At 40.7% G+C, this 19,644-nt stretch overlaps 1 protein-coding gene across 1 annotated transcript in view; it reads right to left on the bottom strand.

The window, feature by feature from the left end:
* DLGAP2 (DLG associated protein 2) overlaps nucleotides 1-19,644 on the bottom strand; it is a 756,498-nt gene that overhangs the window by 60,881 nt on the left and 675,973 nt on the right. Inside the window, exons 8-9 of the mRNA XM_029051803.1 lie at nucleotides 15,021-15,168; nucleotides 9,490-9,709 (exon numbers count right to left, since the gene is read on the bottom strand). Of these exons, the coding sequence (XP_028907636.1) occupies nucleotides 9,490-9,709; nucleotides 15,021-15,168 (368 nt within the window). The remainder of the gene's footprint in view (nucleotides 1-9,489; nucleotides 9,710-15,020; nucleotides 15,169-19,644) is intronic.

Genomic DNA, 19,644 nt, shown 5'->3' with positions numbered 1-19,644 from the left:
AGTTTGGTAGATACAAATTCACGGGATTAGAACTCAGGTCCCTTAATTTCCAGATTCCCACCATTCAGTCGATTGTATTCATTGAGCGTTCACTGTGTGCCAGGCACGGTGCTAAGCACTTGGGAGAGTACAACACAATAATAAATGATCAAACCCCCAAGACGCCGTTGCCTAGATGGATAATTATAGTGAGGAGAACTGAAGTGTGACGTCTCTTAGCAGGGAGAACAGAAGAAACATTGAAAAGAAGCCGAAGAAGCTGAGTTGGACAGTTGGAGACAACAGTCTAACATTTGGTGAGGAGAACTGAATGACTGTCTCAGTGTCTAAGGGTCAAGGGAGTCCAACCCTAACATCACAACCCAGCAGAGCATTGTGTTTTAATAAATTCAGCACCAGTATGCTTGAGGATGAAGTAAGAGACCTGAAAGATGATGGGTGTATATACCACTGGTCTCCCGAGAAACTCTTACGACTCGATAGGCTGTAAGCATCGTAGAATGTTTCAAAAACAACCCTCCCAGGGCTGCTGTGAATTGATGGGTCGCTCTTGAGGTACACGGAGAAAGAGACAGGGAGGGGATTATGCATCATTTCACAGAGTAAGCCCAGCAACATGAAGTGACAATAAATCTGAAAAAAGCTGAGGTACGTCTGAGTGTTACCCTGGGAAGCTTACACCGCAATAATGTTATTTATTTCTTCATCAGAAGAGCAAAAGTTAATTATACGACTGAATACTGCTTCGTAAGCTGTATGCTATCTTATGATATAAGGAAGTAAGAACCTACCTCAAGAAAGCCAGCATGACTTTTGGAAAACTGATAACGATGTATGGGAAATGAATGAGACAGGAAGCTTCTTAACAAATGCAAAGCCTATTGCGCTGGGCTGGTCTCCGACCTTCCCTGTGGTTGTGAGTTAACTTGAAATGCGAGGACTAAGTTTCTGATAATGAAGTGGTTGGAATGCAGCCATTTCAGCAACATTGTGACAATACTCATCATTATTATTAATAATAATAGTGATAATCATATTTATTGAGCACTTACTAGGTGCAAAGCATTGTACTAAGTGCTTGGGAGAGTATAATGTAATATCAAACACATTCCCTGCCCAAAAGGAGCTCACAGTCTATAGGGGGAGCCAGCCATTAATAGAAATAAATAAGTAAATATAAAAAGAAGTAAATAAATCTATCTACCCAAGTGCTTAGCCCAACGCTTGATACATAATAAGTACTTAACAAATATCACATTATCCTGTTCAATAAAGTGAATGAGTTCTTTCCCAGTGCCCAGATTATGCCCTGCACAGGTAATGGACATTTACTGAAAAGGGTACTGAGGCCCAGTATGTATGAGGATCACGCTGAGAGAGTCTTGTATCATGCCAACAGGCAAACAATGGGTTAAGACCAGAGAATGAAAAGCAACATAACCACCTGAGTAGACGATGAGACATGAATCTGAAAAAATGCTACCGAGTATAAAGCTTAAACCATACAAACTACCCAGCATAAACTTCAGCATGAGAAGCAGCATGGTGTAATGGCTAGAGCCTGGGCCTATGAGTCAGAAGGACCTGGATTCTAATCCTGACTCTACCACTTGTCTGTTGGGTGACCTAAGGGCAAGTTACTTCACTTCTCTGTGCTTCAGTTACCTCATCTGGAAAATGGGGATTGAGACTGTGAGCCCCAAGTGGGACGGGGACTGTATCCAACCTGATTTGCTTTTATTCATCCAAGCACTTATTACAGTGCCTAGCACATAGTAAGCGTTTAGCAAATACCACAGTCATCATCATCATCATTATTATTATTATTATTATAAGGTTGATTATAGAAGCAACTTGCTATGTGGACTCACTTTGATATGGTTGAATGAACCGCATTAGAGTCTGCCTGCCCATTAATTAAAAAAAAAGTAATAATTTTTTCAACATTTTTAATCTGAAGAAGCTTTGGTTCCAATTAGCCAGATGATATGCATTCTACTCTAAATGGAAAACCCATTGCAATGGGCTGTGATGACAATTTTTTTACCGTTAGATAAGTAAAAAGTTGACCACTGCCGTGAACATACGTTTTTCTTCCAAAAAGTTGTGATTGACTGTAAATGAAGGAAAATAATGGGAAAACTAAACATAAACTTTCCCATTTAGGAAGAAAATGTGATTTTCCCCAATTGTGACATCATAGCCAAGCTTGAAAACTTGGATTAATTGTAAGCCTTTAGAAGCAAAGTTACTGAAAATTCAAGGCATCCAAAATTACAAGGGCATAGAAAAGCTTTTTCTATCTTAATTTGTAGACCTTTTCATGTCTGCAATTACTTCCCTACAATAAAGCAGGTCTAAGGTTAAAAAATTCTTGACCTGCAGAATCATCATCACCATCTGATTCCAGAAGGCATTCTCTCCCTAGTCTCAGTAATACTCCATCGGTGTGAAAACCAGAAAGGTTACAAACTTATAGAACAAAATCTATCATTCCAAAGATGAAAAATAAACCAGGCATGAAATGAAAGATGCTTTTAAAAACACTTCATTTAACGAGCCAGCTGCTAATCGATAGATGCAGTATTTTTTATAATTGAAGAAACAGAGGACTGGAGACACACCTACTGCTCAATTCTGGTCATTTTGTCAAGCATCTTGTATTCAAGGTTTTCTCCTTAGAAAATATTTTACACTGAGGAACTGCATTGCTTTGGATTATCAAATTCAGAAGGACAACAAAGAAACTCAACATATGGGTGAGTTTATTTATGAACACAAACCATGTGTATGATTTTTAGGAAATAATATATCAATGGATTGAACTTGTTTCTTCTTTATTATAAGAGGTTGTCAATTCACGTCAAGCTCCCCACTAGACTGTAAACTCCTTTAGAGAGCAGTACCATATCTAATAATTCTACTGTACTTTCTATTGAACGGCACACAAAAATCCACTCAATTAATATTACTGATTGATTTATTATAAAGGATAAAATTGATTAAATTACCCTTCCTTTTATTTCACGTGTCCTCACATCTCAATTTAGATACTCCTAAAGCTCCTTCTCACTATTGGCTTCAAAGCTGTCCATCCCCTTGCCTCCTCCTACCTCACATCCCTTCTCTCTTTCTTCATTCCAGCCCACACACTCCGCTCTCCTGCCGCCGCTAACCACTTCACTGGGCCTCATTCTTGCCTGTCCCGCTATTGACCCCTGGCCCACGCCCTACCTCTGGCCTGGAACACCCTCCCTCCTCACATCCGCCAATCACACTTCCCCCTTCAAAGCCCTACTCCTCCAAGAAGCCTTCCCAGACTAAGCCCCACTTTTCCTCTGCTCCCCCTCCCCACCCCGTCACTCCAACTCACTCCCTTTGCTCTTTCCCCCTGCCCCAGAGCACTTACGGATATAGGTACATAGCTATAATTCTATTTATTAATATTATTGCCTGTTTACTTGTTTCGATATGTATACATCTATAATTCTATTTATATTGATGCCCGTTTCCAACCTTCTAAAGTGTGAGCACATTGTGGGCAGGAATTGTCTCTCTTTATGGCCGAATTGTACTTCCCAAGCCCTCGGTACAGTGCTCTGCACACAGTAAGCGCTAAATAAATACGATTAAAGGAATGGAGATACTTTCAAAATGGGGTAGAATAAGGTTTCATTTTTAGTACTAGACTGTGTCATTCTTGAGAACATGGACATTTTGGAAAACTCTCTACGCTGTTTCTGTGAGAGTGCAGCACAAACATAATAGCTGCTTTGGCCCAACCACGCAAATACATTTTTAAAATCTTCAATTTGTGTGCCCGCAGTTTTGCAATTTTGCATTTTTTATTACACATACCCCATTCAAAATAGAAAATAAAAAATTTTCCACTACAACCGAGAGAGAGATTAGTTGACCTTTCTGCAGAAAAGCAGTAAAGTTATAGTCATAGAATCAATAGTGGAGTCTGAATAGAATGAAAGACCCCAGACTTTCTCAAACCCCACTCTCACCCTAACCCTAATGAGGAAATCTAGTTTTATCTGAGGAGGGCCCCCCTCTACTTCTTACAGTGCCAACCGACAAAAAAAGGTAATGATGAAATTAAACCATATACATTTTTTTGCTTTGCACATAATTTGCAGGCTACAATTTTAATTTTTGTAAAATGTGTAGTATTTCTTTCTCATAATGAATCATTACATAAGTCATATTTTCTAAAGAAAAATATAGAGTAAGAAATTCATATTGCATTTCATAACAACTCTATTTGGGGCCAACTCTTTTTGGGAATCAGCATGGCCTAGTGGAAACAGCATAGTCTGCAGAATCAGAGAACTTGAATTCTATTCCTGGCTCTGCCACTTATCTGCTGTGCGACCTTGGGCATGTCACCTAACTTCTCTAAGTCCCAGTTACCTCACCTATACACTGGGGATAAAGACTAGGAGTCCTATGTGGGACACGGACTATGTCCAACCCGATTAGCTTGTACACACCCGAGAGCTTAGTATAGTGCCTGGCACTTAGCGAGTGCTTAACAAATACCATTAAAAACAAGCAAACGAAAACAAAAATACCAACACCTGGTGGGTATGACAGGGAAAACCAAGAAGCCTTAATTTCCATTCCTTTTTAAGCAAGAGTTTTCTTTCACCGGATGCATGTTTTATACCATGAAGTAAAATCCAAGTGACTAGCAATGTGTTAGCCTTTAAATTATTAGTTTCACATAGAAGTTCCTACCAAATTCAAGTATTTATAGTTACAACTACGCATTTCTTCCTGAGCGTTCCCTTTGTTTCCTTCACCCACTTCTGATTATATGCCTTCTCTCATGCCGCCCCTGAGGTCTTAAAAAGCATCGACTTAATATACCACCGCTCTCCTCTATTTCGTCCTTTAAAAATAACCCCCAGTCTCATGAGGTTTCTTAACTCTGCCTTTGGAAAAGACCAAGGTGTTCTGATACCCTTCCTATTTTGTCTCCTTTATTTCTGAATGTCAAGGGGATGACATCACGGGTGTCAGAAGGTATGATCACCTCCCTGGGTTGTAACCTTATTGAAGGTAGGTATCACACCTACCTACCCCGTTATATTTTCCCAAGCACTCAGCAGAGGGCTCTGTTCATGGTAAACTTTCAATACATACCTTGATTGATGGATTGATTGATGGAAATGGGGAAGCATCTCCCAAGCTCTTAGTACAGTGCCCTGCACATAGTAAGAGCTCAATAAATACCACTTATTGATTGATAAGTTTTTCCTTAAGCTCCCTGTGGATGGAGTCGCCTCTACCCACTCAATCATACTGTAATAGTAATATTGGTATTTGTTAAGCGCTTACTATGTGCAGAGCACTGTTCTAAGCACTTGGGGAGATAGAGGGTAATCAGGTCGTCCCACGTGAGGCTCACAGTTAATTCTCATTTTACAGATGAGGTAACTGAGGCACAGAGAAGTGAAGTGACTCGCCCACAGTCACACAGCTGACAAGTGGCAGAGCCGGGAGTCGAACCCATGACCTCTGACTCCGAAGCCCAGGCTCTTTCCACTGAGTCACGCTGCTTCCCTACTGTACTTTCCCAAGGGCTTAGTACAGTGGTCTGCAAACAGTAAATGCTCAATAAATGCCAGCGATCGAGTGATGGATCGATCGAATCATTTGGGACGGGGCAGGTTTCCCGCCACAGCTTTTAGGGCTGGGCAAACTGTCTTGTCCTTTTCATTCATTCAATTGTATTTATTGAGCTTTTACTGTGTGCAGAGCACTGTACTAAGCTCTTTGAAAATATAATTCAGCAACAAAGAGAGATAATCCCTACCCAATAACAGGTTCACAGTCAATAAATGCCACCGATTGAGAGATGGATAGATTGAATCAATTGGGACGGGGGAGGTTTCCCGCCACAGCTTTTAGGGCTGGGCAAACTGTCTTGCCCTTTTCATTTATTCAATCTTATTTATTAAGCATTTACTGTGAGTCAGTAGTATTTATTGAGTGCCATCTGTGTATAGAACACTGCGCTAAGAGCTTCAGAGAGAATAATAACTTGACAGGCTTTAAGAGAGAATATAAGCAGATTTTTCTATGCTTTTATATTCAGTACAATATCATTCTAAACCTCTACTTGAATTGTTTTTATGCATGGTTTTTAGGATAATTTCTATTTCACACCATACTCAGTACAATATCATTCTTACTAAACCTGCTTTTAAAGTGTTTTGTGTGCGGTTTTCAGGGTAAATTCTATTTAAATATGCTCTTCATTGTTTTTCTTCTTGCTGGCCAAGTAATTGCTCTGAGATTATGCCTGGAGGAAAGTTGATTGAGATTCAATAAAAAAGAGGGAAAAACTTATAGCTTTTCATTTAAGCAGAGCAAACTCAATTGACAAAAGAATCAGACTTTTTGTCAGTACAGTCGGTTCTCCAATAATGCAGAGTTTGTGTTCTTGAAAAACCCACGTTATATTGTCCACTCTTTAACTAACACTATGCTCATGTGCACAACTGTTTTTTCCAGCATTGCATCTGTTCTTTCCAGTTGTGTGTCATTGGAGAAAAGTTTCTTAAGTCTGCCATCTGTGCTATTCAAAATGTATTTTGAAAACCCACCTTATGGCAGAACTGACTATATTTTCTTCACACTGCAGAAATTCATATAATATTCTTTCAGTCTAAGACTGTGATATCCATTCTATCCAACCTCTCAACGGTGCCCTATCTTCAAAGAGAATATAATTTGGGGAAGGAGAGACTATTGCTACCTATGAGATCTCTCAAGACTCCTTGTAGGCAGAGAACATGCCTGCTAACTGTGTTGTATTGTACCCTCCCAAGCACTAGTCCAGTGCTCTGCACACAGTAAGCACTCAACAGATATCAATGATTGATTGACTGATTGGTAATAGAAGCGACTAACCCTACCCTCAATGATCTTACAACCTAGTAGGGGAGACAGGCATACACTAATTTACAACTCGGTGGAAGAAGAGTCTGAAAAGATGGATACGTAGAAAATGTAGCTTTGAGATGGCAGCTGTGACTTGCCCCTCTAGGCCCTGGGTCTGTTAGATGCTGGGGTGACTCGATGTCACTGTCACAGTTGCCAAGATGGGGTTTCGCTAAAGCCAATCTACTCACTGTGTCTCGATCCCATCTATCTCACCACCGACCTCTTGCCCATGTCCTGTCTCTGGCCTGAAACACCCTCTTTCTTCATATCTGATGGATAATTACTCTCTCCACCTTCAAAGCCTTCCTGAAGGCACACTTCAAAGAGGCCTTCCCTGACTCTGCCTCATTTCTTCTTTTCCCACTCCCTTCTTTGTCACCCTGACTTGCTCCCTTTCTTCACCCCTCCCTGGACCCCACAGCACTTAGGTAGATATCTGCAATTTATTTTTATTAATGTCTGTCTCCCCCTCTAGACTGTGAGCTCGTTGTGAGTGGGGAATGTGTCTACCAACTTTGTGATACTGTATTCTCCCAAGTACTTAGTACAGTGCTCCGCACACAGTAAGTGCTCAATAAATGCGATTGATTGCCTGAGTGACTGATTCACTCTCTTGGCTGGCCCTGCATTCGGCGAGAGGATTGCTGCTCTCCTGCTGCCCCTGAAAGTTGGGCTTTATCTCCCACTGGATCTCAGGGCTATGGAGGAAGATTCTTCTTCACTAGGTCTGGTTTTGTAGTCAGGCAGCGGTCCCTCTTGCCCCTGCCAGCTATATTCCCACTCACACTCTTTATTTCTCTCATGCTAACCTATTCACTGAGCCTCATTCTCATCTGACCCATCTCTGACCACTTGTTCACACCCTGCCTAGAACTCCCTCCCTCTTTACAACTGCCAGAGCGCAGCTCTCCCCATCTTCAAATGTCATTTGTTGCAGGAAGGCTTCTCTGATCAATTTCTGTTCTCCCTAGGTTATGGTTCCTCGCTTGCTACTTCAGAACTTCAGTGATAATGATGCACTTATGCACTAACCCGCCAGTAGAGTCTCTCTCTCTCACCCTCTCTCTCTCTCTGTATACATAATTTACATACATAATAATTAATACTACTGATTGATTGATTTAGGGATAGATTGAGTCTGTTTCTGTTTCTTTCCCTAATCCCCATCCTTTGGTTATAGGGCACAACCTGAAGCTTTTATGTGCCATGCTTGGGGGCAGGATATAGCTTTTTTTTTTCTTTCATCAATAGAGTCCTAAGCTCTGAAATTTTCTCTCGTCTGACTGTGAGCCAGAAGAGGGGTTTTCGCTTTCCTGACAGATTCTGAGGTCAGTCCAGGACCTTTCTGAGTCTTCATAAGCATCCAGGGCAGGGGTTTCTGTTCAGTGAATAACACTAGCTGAGTTTAGGGCCCAAGTTCTCTCTCGTACTTAAAATGAAGAGTTGATGCCTAGGTTTAATGTTCCTTTTTCTCAAAACTCTTCTGGGTAAAAACTGACTTCTCTGAATATTCTATGGCTTTTTCACTCTCCTGCATATTCATAGACAATAGAACCACCAGAATAAGAGCCATAAATCTAAGTTTTAAAGCCTCATTCATATTATATTTATAGATGTGATCCCCGCAGTAAGGACATTCCTGATGATTATCTGTGAAAGGGCTAGAGATCGACAAGCTTCTTCATTCTTCTAGGTAGTCCATTAGGAAAATGTATTGGAAAATGTTTCATCAAAGAATGACACTCCACATGATGCAGGCTCTTTATAAATCCTTCTTTAAGGAAGGGATCCCTCAAAGTAGTTTTTCAAACTCATCAGTGGGTATTCTTAAAATCCATCCAGCATGGCTGAGAAGCAGCATGGCTTAGTGGCAAGAGCATGGGTTTGGGAGTCAGAGGTCATGAGTTCTAATCCCAGCTCCGCCACTCGTCTGCTGTGTGACTTTGGGCAAGTCGCTTCGCTTCTCTTTGCCTCAGTTACCTCATCTGTAAAATGGGGATTAAGACTGTGAGTCCCACATGGGACAACCTGATAACCTTGTATCTACCCCAGCACTTAGAACAGTGCTTGGCACATAGTAAGAGCTTAACAAATACCACCATCATCATCATCCAAACTGATTCAGTATCTTGTGGGTGAACCTGAGAACAATGTAGCTTTTTAGGATGGGCAATTTCAAGAAAGGGTTAAGCTTCCTCTATTGGATGCTCCCAAGCATTTAGTACAGTGCAAACAGTATATAAATATAATTGACTGACTGATTGATAGATAGGTAGCCTTCATAAGAATTGGCAAGGAAAAGTAACTGTTTTAGGATGCATTTTCTTCCTTCTAACACATAGAAAATGGTCATTATCATCATCATCACCAAGACCATTTATTGATCATCTGCTCTGTGCAGAACATTGTACTAGAAGCTTGAGAACGTACTCTAGGAATAAAAGGTAGGGTTCCCGCCCTCGATGAGCCTCCAGAGAAATGGAGGATGAATGAAAGGTCATCACTGATAGAGCAGAAACTCTTTCTCACCCGTGGTTGACCTGATAGTAGAGGTGATATTGGAAGATGTCATTGCAGGGATACATTCATCATCTTGGGAATAACCAGCTTGAATGGCTCGCAGGTAACTGTGACTTCTTGTCCGGAAGCATCCTGGGAGGTCAAGGGCATCCATTGCCTGAGATTCAACTTCACTAAAGACGGATTCACACACTGATTCGAACTGCCCATTTATCTCTGCTTCACTCATCTGGGATAAACGACACAAAGCAATTGAGGTATCACTTCTTTTGATTTTGTACTCCATTCAACTCTGAAACATTTAAACTGGAGTTCAACCACTGGAGCAAATCTTGTCATCTCGTGGCCTTACGTCTCCAGAAGGATTAATAGAAATTGACACTGAGTGATCACTGCAGTTGGGAAAGGGTTACTTTGGGATTTCCATAAAGTACAACAGCATCATACAAATAAGATATTTTTATGAAGACCTTCGGTCTCAAAGGGCTAAACTTTCACATGGCACTCAGTGAAATTAGAGATGTTACAGTTTTTGGAACAAAAGAAGTATTTCTGTGGCATCGATAATTTCTGTCCACTGCAGAAGTGAACAGTTTTATATTAAGTCTTAGGGAAAGCACATAATCACAATACTCCAATGAAACATCTTCATGATACCCAGTGAGAAAAATATATCTGCTACCACATCCCGAGTTTGAAAAGGTGACATTACTTCACAGACCTTCCTAGTCAAAACTAAGAATTATAATCTTCATGAAAAAGATTTAAGAACATTTTCAAAGAAATGATTAATCGGACAATCAAATGTCTTATTCCGAGCCCTGGAAAAAACTGTCCTTTAAATGTGAAATGTGATCAGAGAAATTTCTCTCATTTCCAGTATTAAAAGAAGAGGCAATCCATCAGTTTGCTTCCAAGTGCATTTTTAGAAAAATGGCCAGATTCTCCATGAGGATATGTGCTTGCTTGGTACTTTATTTTATGCCTAACGGCAAAGGTCTATGAATAAAAGTTCCTTTGTAGTTCAAGTGGTAAATCCTTGAGTACTCTTTTACCTTACTCTAGTAGAGAATTATATTGTGATTATCTTTGTTTGTCTTTGTTCTGAAATCCTGCTTACCAGAAAGACCCAAAACAGTGGAGAAACTTGTTCAATATAACTTCATTCATTCAGAACTGACAAATGAGGAAATTAGTAATTAGGGGGGCTTGATTTTCATCTTTCCACAAGCAAGGAAGAAAAAGCCTATAGTTGCCTAATCCATTAGGAAGAATTATGGGTCTCTAAGGCAACATGACTGTTTTTCTAATGCCTGCACATTGGCCAGAAAGATCGAAATGACATATTTAGAAGTATGGCCAAAATGAACTCATAAAGTCAACCCACAAATCCATTTTCACATTCACACACATTCAAGAACACACAGTCACCTTTTCAAAAATGTCAGGGTCACAGGAAAGTCCTGTGAGTTTTGCTCAGCAGTAGAAATTTAACCAATATTTGAATTTGGTTAAAGTGAGAAATGAATACGTGCCCTCATAGTGAAAGATGGTCTCTTAGGAAGAGAACCCCTCTTGTAAACCATTAGAACTCTCGATTAGACTGTAAGCCCGTCAAAGGGAAGGGATTGTCTCTATCTGTTACCGATTTGTACATTCCAAGTGCTTAGTACAGTGCTCGGCACATAGTAAGCGCTCAATAAATACTATTGAATGAATGAATGAATGAACTCAAAATCATTCGGTGAATAAGAACATTTCCACAGATATTATCAGATCGAGCAGACATAACAGGAAGAGATACAAGTAAAACAGAGGCTGAAAATTAATGTTAGCAAATATGTGTTTGGGACCCTAATTATCACAGACCAACTAAAGAGAAAATCAACCAAATGCCCTTAGGGAGACACATGAACAGACATAGGTAAAGTTTTTGGGGGCTTGTACTAAACTTATTTACCTCCATTTTCAGGAAAGTTAAGGTTTCATTACTGTCTGTAATAGGAAGGGTAGTTTATAGAATAATTGGAAAACTTTTGTTTCGGTCTTCAGGTCCTTCATCAAAATAGAACTTCAAAGGTGCCTATTCTGTAGTGGATAGAGGGTGGGCCTGGGAGTCAGAAGGACATGGATTCTAATCTCAGCTCTGCCACTTGTCTGCTGTGTGACCTTGGGCAAATCACTTAACTTTTCTGTGCCTCAGCCACTTCATCTATAAAATGGGAATCGAGGCTGTGACCCCCACATGAGAGAGGGACAGTGTCCAATCCAATTTGCTTCTACCAACCCCGGTGCTTAGTACAGTGCCTGGCACATAGTGAGTGCTTAACAAATAACATAATAATACTAATTATTATTATTAAAATCAAGGGTTTCGGTTGCATACATACTAACATGCTAATTTCCCTAATAACAAAATATGTTGTACCAATATACTTTTTATGTCTCTGCTATATGTCTCTTTGATTTTTCATGATTTACTGGGTCTTCCAAAATTGGCCCTTGTCAGGAAGGACTTCGACTTGGTGGATGTAGTATCATAAAGTCAGGTAGGGAAAAAAAGATGTAGTGACTAGAGCATGGGCCTGGGAGCCAGGAGGTCATGGGTTCTAATCCCGACTCCTCCACTTGTCTGCTGTGTGACCTTGGGCAAGTCACTTCACTTCTCTGGACCTCAGTTACCCCCTCTGGAAAATGGGGATTGAGACTGTGAATGGTACATAGGACAGTGGCTGTGTCCAACCCGATTTGCTAGTCTCCCCACCAGCACTTAGTGCAGTGTCTGGCACAGAGTAAGTGCTTAATGAATACCACAATTAGTATTATTATTATGAAGACAGTAAAGTAGAAAATGAAGCCATTTCGAAGATACTTCAGAAGGAAACTAACCAGGTCTTGAAGGCGGGATTTTCCAATCAGCCCAGGACTGAGGTATGGAAATGGAGTTTTTATATTGGGAATAGAAGTTCCAGATTTGAAGGACCAGGTTGCTTCCTATCGTAACTCTAATTTTAGACCCATTCCCAAGAGGGCTCTGAAAGCCTATGGCAGGGAAGGGCCAGATATAGGAGGAAAGAAAGGTGCAAGTGGTCATTTGGGGCATTTATAAAATTAGCACTGTGTCAGCCTACTGCCTAGAGGCCTTTAGAGGAGGATCCAGTCGGTGAGAAAAGATCTGACACAGGAAGAAAAAATGGCAAAAATGTTGAAAAGGCCGTACAGCTCCAGGCTGACTTAATGGCTTCCAGATGACCACTCCTCTATCTAAAGCTGTGGAAAAGCAAAGAAATACATTCCTGCCTTTGAGGAAGCCTCAGGGCCTGCATGAAGCACAAGTAAGCATATCATAGGATCTGGGTTCTAATAAGAAGCAGTGTGGCTTAGTGGAAAAAGCGCAGGTCTGGAAGTCAGAAGGACCTGGGTTCTAATCCTAGCTCTGCTGCATGTCTGCTGTGTAAACCTGGGTAAGTCACGTAGCTTCTCTGTGCCTCAGTTACCTCATCTGTAAAACGGGGATAAGAGTGTGAGCCCCATGTACGACAGGGACTGTGTCCAACCTGATTAACTTGTATCTACCCCAGCACTTAGAATAGTGCTTGGCACAGAATAAGTACTTAACAAGTACCATTATTATTGTTATTATTCTAAAATACATTATTTATCATATTCAATACATTATATGCTACACTGTGTAATATATTATAATATGATAAATAATCTATTATTATATAATAATAATCCTGGCTCTGCCAAATGCTTGCTGAATGACTTTGGAAAAGTCACTTAACTTTTCTGTACCTCAGTTCTCCCGTTCACTCTCCTACTTAGACTGTGAACTCCACATGGGACAGGGACTGTGTCCAACCTAAGTGACTTGCATCTACCCCAGTGCTCAGAACAGTGTTTGACACCTAGGAAGCATTTAACAAACACCATAAAACAAAAGAAACAAATAAACATGCCCTCATCCACACACCCACTTCAACCTGGAAGTGAGAAAAACATGAAAAAGGCAGAGTCAGTGAGGAAGATGATATAGAACCACAATATTATCAAAACACCGGTTTCACCCAACTAATATCTTCAGATTATGAAATTGTTTTATCTCACCTATTTCTACCTAAACGGACCCAGCCCAATCCCTGAATAGGAATCTGGATCTGAAAATAAAACACTGTTCACCAACTCAACTTCCTGCACAATCTGAGTTCTCATACTTAGTCAACCAATCAAATTTACTGAGCACTTACTATGTGCAGAACACTGTACTAAATGCTTGGGAGAGCCCATTTCGCATCTTTCCTATTAAAAATTGAGAGCATCCTCGGTTGCTTTTCTTCTCTAGAACCAGTCACTATATGGTTGGCCAGTGAGGGGGTGGTCAGCAGGGTTTCTGTGAGTCATTTTTTAACTAATAGCACATTTCAGCTTTAATAAATATCACCGCAGGTCATAATGGGAGAAGATGTGGCCTCCCGCAAAAGAGAGATGAGAGATGTTCCATTTAAAAGGCTGTTTTGGAGTTAGATTATGATATTTTAAAATGAAAATTTGTAGAATATTTTACTGCCACTCCTTCTGCACGGCACTAAATTTGCTCCAGGTCATACAGCAGACAAATAGCAGAGACAGGATTAGATCCCAGATCCTTCTGACTCCCAAGCTCGTGCTCTATCCACTATGCCATGCTGCTCTTAAACAGAAACAGGGCCAGCAATTTGTGGTACTCAGTGTCTAAGAATATCAACAAGGCATTCAGTAGTGTGTTCCACTACATTTTCATGAATAAATTCTCTATGGCCAAAGCACACAGAACGTGATTGGAACAGATGAGAGAATTCTGCTTTTAGGGGCCCAATAATAATTCTCCTTCCATTCATATTTGCCAAATTTGGGATATGATCTTTACTTTTTTTATTGGTAACCTCTCTACTAACCAGAGATGACAGTCTAAGGCAACTTTATAGCGTTGCTTAATGAAAGCTCACTTCCTCCAGGAGGCCTTCCCAGACTAAACTCCCCTTTTCCTCTGCTCCCCCTCCCCTCCCCACTGCCCTGATCCGGTCCCTTGGCTCTACCCCGTGCCGCCCCACAGCACTTGTGTATACACACACATATTTATAATTAGAATTCTATTTATTTTTATTAATGATGTGTATAAATCTATAATTCTATTTATTTATAATGATGCTAATGATGCCTGTTTATTTGTTTTGATGTCTGTCTCCTCCATTCTAGACTGTGAGCCCAGTGTGGGCAGGGATTGTCTCTATCTGTTGCTGATTTGTACTTCCCGAGCTCTTAGTACAGTGCTCTGCGCACAGTAAGCACTCGATAATTATGATTGAATGAATGAATCATACATCAACATTCTTTTAAATGTATTCTGAGCGATTTAACCTTCATTTCAATCGATAGAAGATTTAGAACATCGGCTTTAAATAGAACAAAGATGATCGGAAATTCGGAACCTGGATGAGGAGAGGTCAAGGAAAAAAAAAGAGTTCAAGCAAAAAAAGAAGAAAAAAGAGAATTCAAACCTGACTGACACAGCTGGCCTGACTGAGCATACTCACTGCCCTCATATAGCTCTGATTTCTTGATCGGAATTTAGGGGAGTTGTAGTTTGCTGAGGTTTCCAGTCCGTGACCACCAGGCATGTCACTTGCAGCTTGTAGGTAGCTTTGGCTAGGAGAAAAAGGAAGAGAAAAATAAGCCGTATAAACTGGAGTTGCAAAATGACATCTTGAGAACAGCGAATCGCTCTTGTCGGCAGACGCTGCTAACAATGTGATGCTCAAATTTAGTGTAGAGTAGGTCCTTCTGCTCTCTAGGACCCTCTTGAATGATCCACAAAAGTCAACCTTAATTTTGCCTGTGGCAGAATCGTTTCAGTTGAGTCAGAATTGCTCGACAGGAATACTGCCTCAAAGGCCATCAGTATGGAACATGAAACCATTATTTCTTCCAGGGGGCCTTCACCTATCAACTTCTCATCTCCCCTCCATCTATTCCACCAACTGCCAGTCCCACAGCATCTTTCATTTAAGACTCACAGTCTCCCATAAATCTTCCACGCATTACTTCTTAAGTACCAGTCTCCCCTTTAATCTCCATCCACATTTTCTATTTTACACGATCCATGATTTTGCAACATGATTTTGGAGCAAATTAAACCAAAGTGGTCTTTGGAAGGCCAAATGACTCGACTTAGATTACCATAGTTTGGACACACCATCAGGACTGATTCTCTAGAGAAGACACTAATGCTAGGAAAAGTCCAGGGAAAACGTGGAAAAGGCAGACCGGCAGCCAGATGGATGGAGACCATAACACCGGTAACGGGAGAACCGTTAGAAAGGTTGCGGATTATGGCAGAGGACAGATGTTCTGGAGAAAGTATATCGATGGAGTCGCTATGGATGGGAAAAGACTCGGCCGCACTTAATAATGATCATCTCCCCTTCCTTCTTTCTTCTATCGGTAATACACTTTAGGGTCTATAAGCTCGTTTAAGGCAGAAATCACATCTATTAATTCTACTGTAGTCTCTCCCATGCTTAGTACAGCGTTCCACAGAGAGTAGGTGCTTAATAAATTTTGTTGATTGATCGATCGAGATAAGAGATCGGAGAGGATCAAAGGCTCAGTGACACTGTTGAAAACTCTCCCTAAGTTTTTGGACATGTGCAGACTTACAAATAAGCAGATTTGAGCACTTCAGCCTCATTTCCCAGGGACAATTAGGTCTCTCTATGAAACCATCTGTGAAAATGAACCATTCCAAAATGTGGAAGCAAATAGGAAATATACTTTGAGGTATTGAGGGAAAATGAGAACATTTCCTTTAAATGGCCTTTATAAATGTGGATTTTTTTCCTCTCCAAATTTTCTATCTTTATCAAGACTATTACAGTATTCGTTAAGCTCTTTTTATGAGTCAAGCATTGTTCTAAGCACTGGGGTAGACACAAGTTAACCAAGTCAGACACAGTTCCTGTCCCATGTGGAGCTCACAATCTAAGAAGGAAGGAGAATAGGTATTAAATCCCCATTTTACAGATGAGGAAACTGAGGCACGGAGAAGTTAAGTGACTTGCCCAAGGTCAAATAGCAGTCGAGTGGGGAAGCCAGGATCGTAACCCAGGTCCTGTGACTTTCAGGCCCGTGCTCTTTCCACTAGTACATGCTGCTTCCATATAGAACTATAATAATAATAATGATGATGATAATGGTATTTGTTAAGCACCTATAATGTTCCAAGCACTGTTCTAAGCGTGGGGGGGTGGTGATACAAGGTAATCAGCTTATCCCACAAGGGGCTCACAGTCTTAATCCCCATTTAACGGATGAGGGAACTGAGGCACAGAGCAGTCAAGTGACTTGCCCAAAGTTACACAGCTGACAAGTGGTGTAGCTGGGATTAGAACCCATGACCTCTGACTCCCAAGCCCGCGCTCTTTCCATTAAGCCATGCTGCTTCTATAACTTAGCATAGTTACAAAGAATAAAATTGGTCAGTAGTGTAATATTTCCCCATTTCTGGAAAGTCCTTTGTTCTCACCTTCCAAATGTTGTAAAACTGTTTATTTTTCATGGTGTTTTTTTTTTTATTTTAGAAACTGTAAAACCCTTAGACTAGCAAACTAAGACTAGTGAAGTTTCAGCATTTAGGCCACATCAGCACTTTTTGTTACCAACATTTTCTAGTATCAGATTTGTACCAAAGGGACTTGTGATCATGATGTTTAACCTAAGTGTTAGGAAAATTTGCAACTATGATAGTGATATTTATTTTTCCATCAGGAGCCTCATCCTCTAAAAGATGATTTACTGTCTCATTTCTCAGATGTCAGTTAAATCAGCTCAGAAAGATTTTAAAGAAACACCTTTGTGCTCACATGTCAGAAACCCAGTTGCTAAGTAAATCTTTTCATAAAAAATCACTAAAAAGATGTAATTTTACAGTCAAAGGTCTTTATTCATATGCGATCTTCAATGACGTTTAGATTATGCAAAAACAAAATGATATTGGAAGGCAATATTGGTATCTTAGACTCAAACAGAGATATTTCAAGGTTTTGTGGCTAAAAGGCCTTTAGTCATGTAGTGGAAAGAGCATAGGACTGATTTCATAACTCTGAATCTGTCCCAGTGCTTAGCACATAGTAAGCACATGATAAAAGTGATTATTATCACTATCATTATTATTAAAGGGTCAACAGTCATTCACTGAACACTCAGTTCATTCTTCTCAACTCCAGAATCTTTAGATCCTGATTAAACAAACGTAGAATTCAGGAAAATGCAAATTCGTTAAGCCAATGTTTTCAGTTTGGGTGGTCTACAAGGGAACGAGGGAGACAGTAACAAATTTATTTGCAAATAGTAGGAAGAAGAGTCTGGAAAGATTAACAGGTGGAAATCTACTTATTTGATAGCCTATGCACGTCAATACGTCCAGAAGTGCCGTGGGTGGTTTCAAGAGAATAAGTCCCATGTTGGTACAAACATGCTGAAGTGGCATCTGGGAGGATACGATCTGGGAGAATCTCAAAAACTTAATCGTGAAAAGCCCCTGAAAAAGACAGATTTTTCAGACGATGGGGAGAGCTGTGATTTAGCCAATATATTACTCTATCTTAGACAAATAGGCACATTAAAAATGATAATTTATGGAATTTAGATATCGTGGTTTGTTACGTCTAAATATGTAAAACCCAATATAGCAAAGTTATAACGATAAACTAACAAGTTACTAACTCCCTATATGGGTGTCGGCCGACTGCCACCTACACAGTCAAATCTATATGGGGACGAAAGCCAAAACCTCCGCTCTTTCTCTCTTCAAACAGCTGTGTGGATTCCCCAGAGGTTGTGAACCTACCCAGACCCTGAGGACAAGCAGATATAAAGGTTTACTCTCCATACAGAAAGTACCGTCTTCATTCTCTCTCATCTGGGAGACGGCAAACAAAACAGCACCGAAATTAGGCAGGAGAGACTTTCGAGAAATAATCCATGGTAGACAAAAATGTAGTGCTTGGAATTGGGGTGGAGGAGGGGAGAGGGAGACCTGTTTCTGGATGACGAAGAGTGAGCAAGGACAGAGTTTTAATTAGTGGTCGTCTATATGATGGTCATTAATATTATATTATCAGCATATCTGTACATAGTAACACATAGACATAGCTGGCCTTCATTTTCCAAATTGATGATGCTTCTGACTAGAAGATCAACCAAACCGTCCCCCCTGCTACATCGTGTCAACGCAAAGACAAGGGAATCTGTCTATATCTGAACTTGTCTCTTAGTATCACCAAAATTCCTGACACCTTTACTTAAAGGAAGTGACTTCTCTCTTGATTGCTGCATGCCAGGCTGCCTGCTGTGTGACAGTGGGCAAGTTACTTCTCTGGGGCTCAGTTACCTCATCTGTAAAAGGGGGATTGAGACTGTCAGCCCCACGTGGAACCGGGACTGTGTCCAACCTGACCTGCTGGTGTCCACTCCAGTGCTTAGTAATAATAATAGTGAAAATGATGGTATTTGTTAAGTGCTTACTATGTTCCAAGCACTGTTGTAAGCCCTGGGGTAGATACAAGGAAATCAGATTGTCCCACATGGGGCTCACGGCCTTAATCCCCATTTTACAGATGAGATAACTGAAGCACAGAGAAGTTACGTGGGTTGCCCAAGGTCACACAGCAGACAAGCGGTGGAGCTGGGATTAGAGCCCATATCCTCTGACTCCCAAGCCTGTACTCTTTCCACTAAGCCACACTGCTTGTCACTGTACAGTATAGTACAGTACAGTGCCTGGCACATAGTAAGTGCTTAACATATACCACAATTATTATTATTGTTATCTCTCTGATGATGCGGTATCCCCCAGGTCTTCTGCCGTATTGCACTGTTTGAGACTATGCTTCCCTATATCTTGACACCGTTAATTCTGTCCATCTAGGTAGAGCACGGTGGACATGATATAACCAGTTTGCCAGACCAAGGAATAGCAGGGAGAAAACAAAGATCTCACGTAGTATTCAAAGACTTTACAAGAGCATGGGAGACCAGGCTAGGATCTGGTAATTGCTTAGTAAATTTGGCTGTCCCGAGAATGACATCAGAGTCCTCAACTTGCTCCAAGATGGTAGCCTGGTT

This window comes from Ornithorhynchus anatinus, chromosome X1, assembly GCF_004115215.2.
Source record: "Ornithorhynchus anatinus isolate Pmale09 chromosome X1, mOrnAna1.pri.v4, whole genome shotgun sequence".
NCBI classification, from domain to species: Eukaryota; Metazoa; Chordata; class Mammalia; order Monotremata; family Ornithorhynchidae; genus Ornithorhynchus; species Ornithorhynchus anatinus.
The sequence above is the reverse complement of the archived record's forward strand: the minus strand, read 5'-3'. Positions and strand labels throughout refer to the sequence as shown.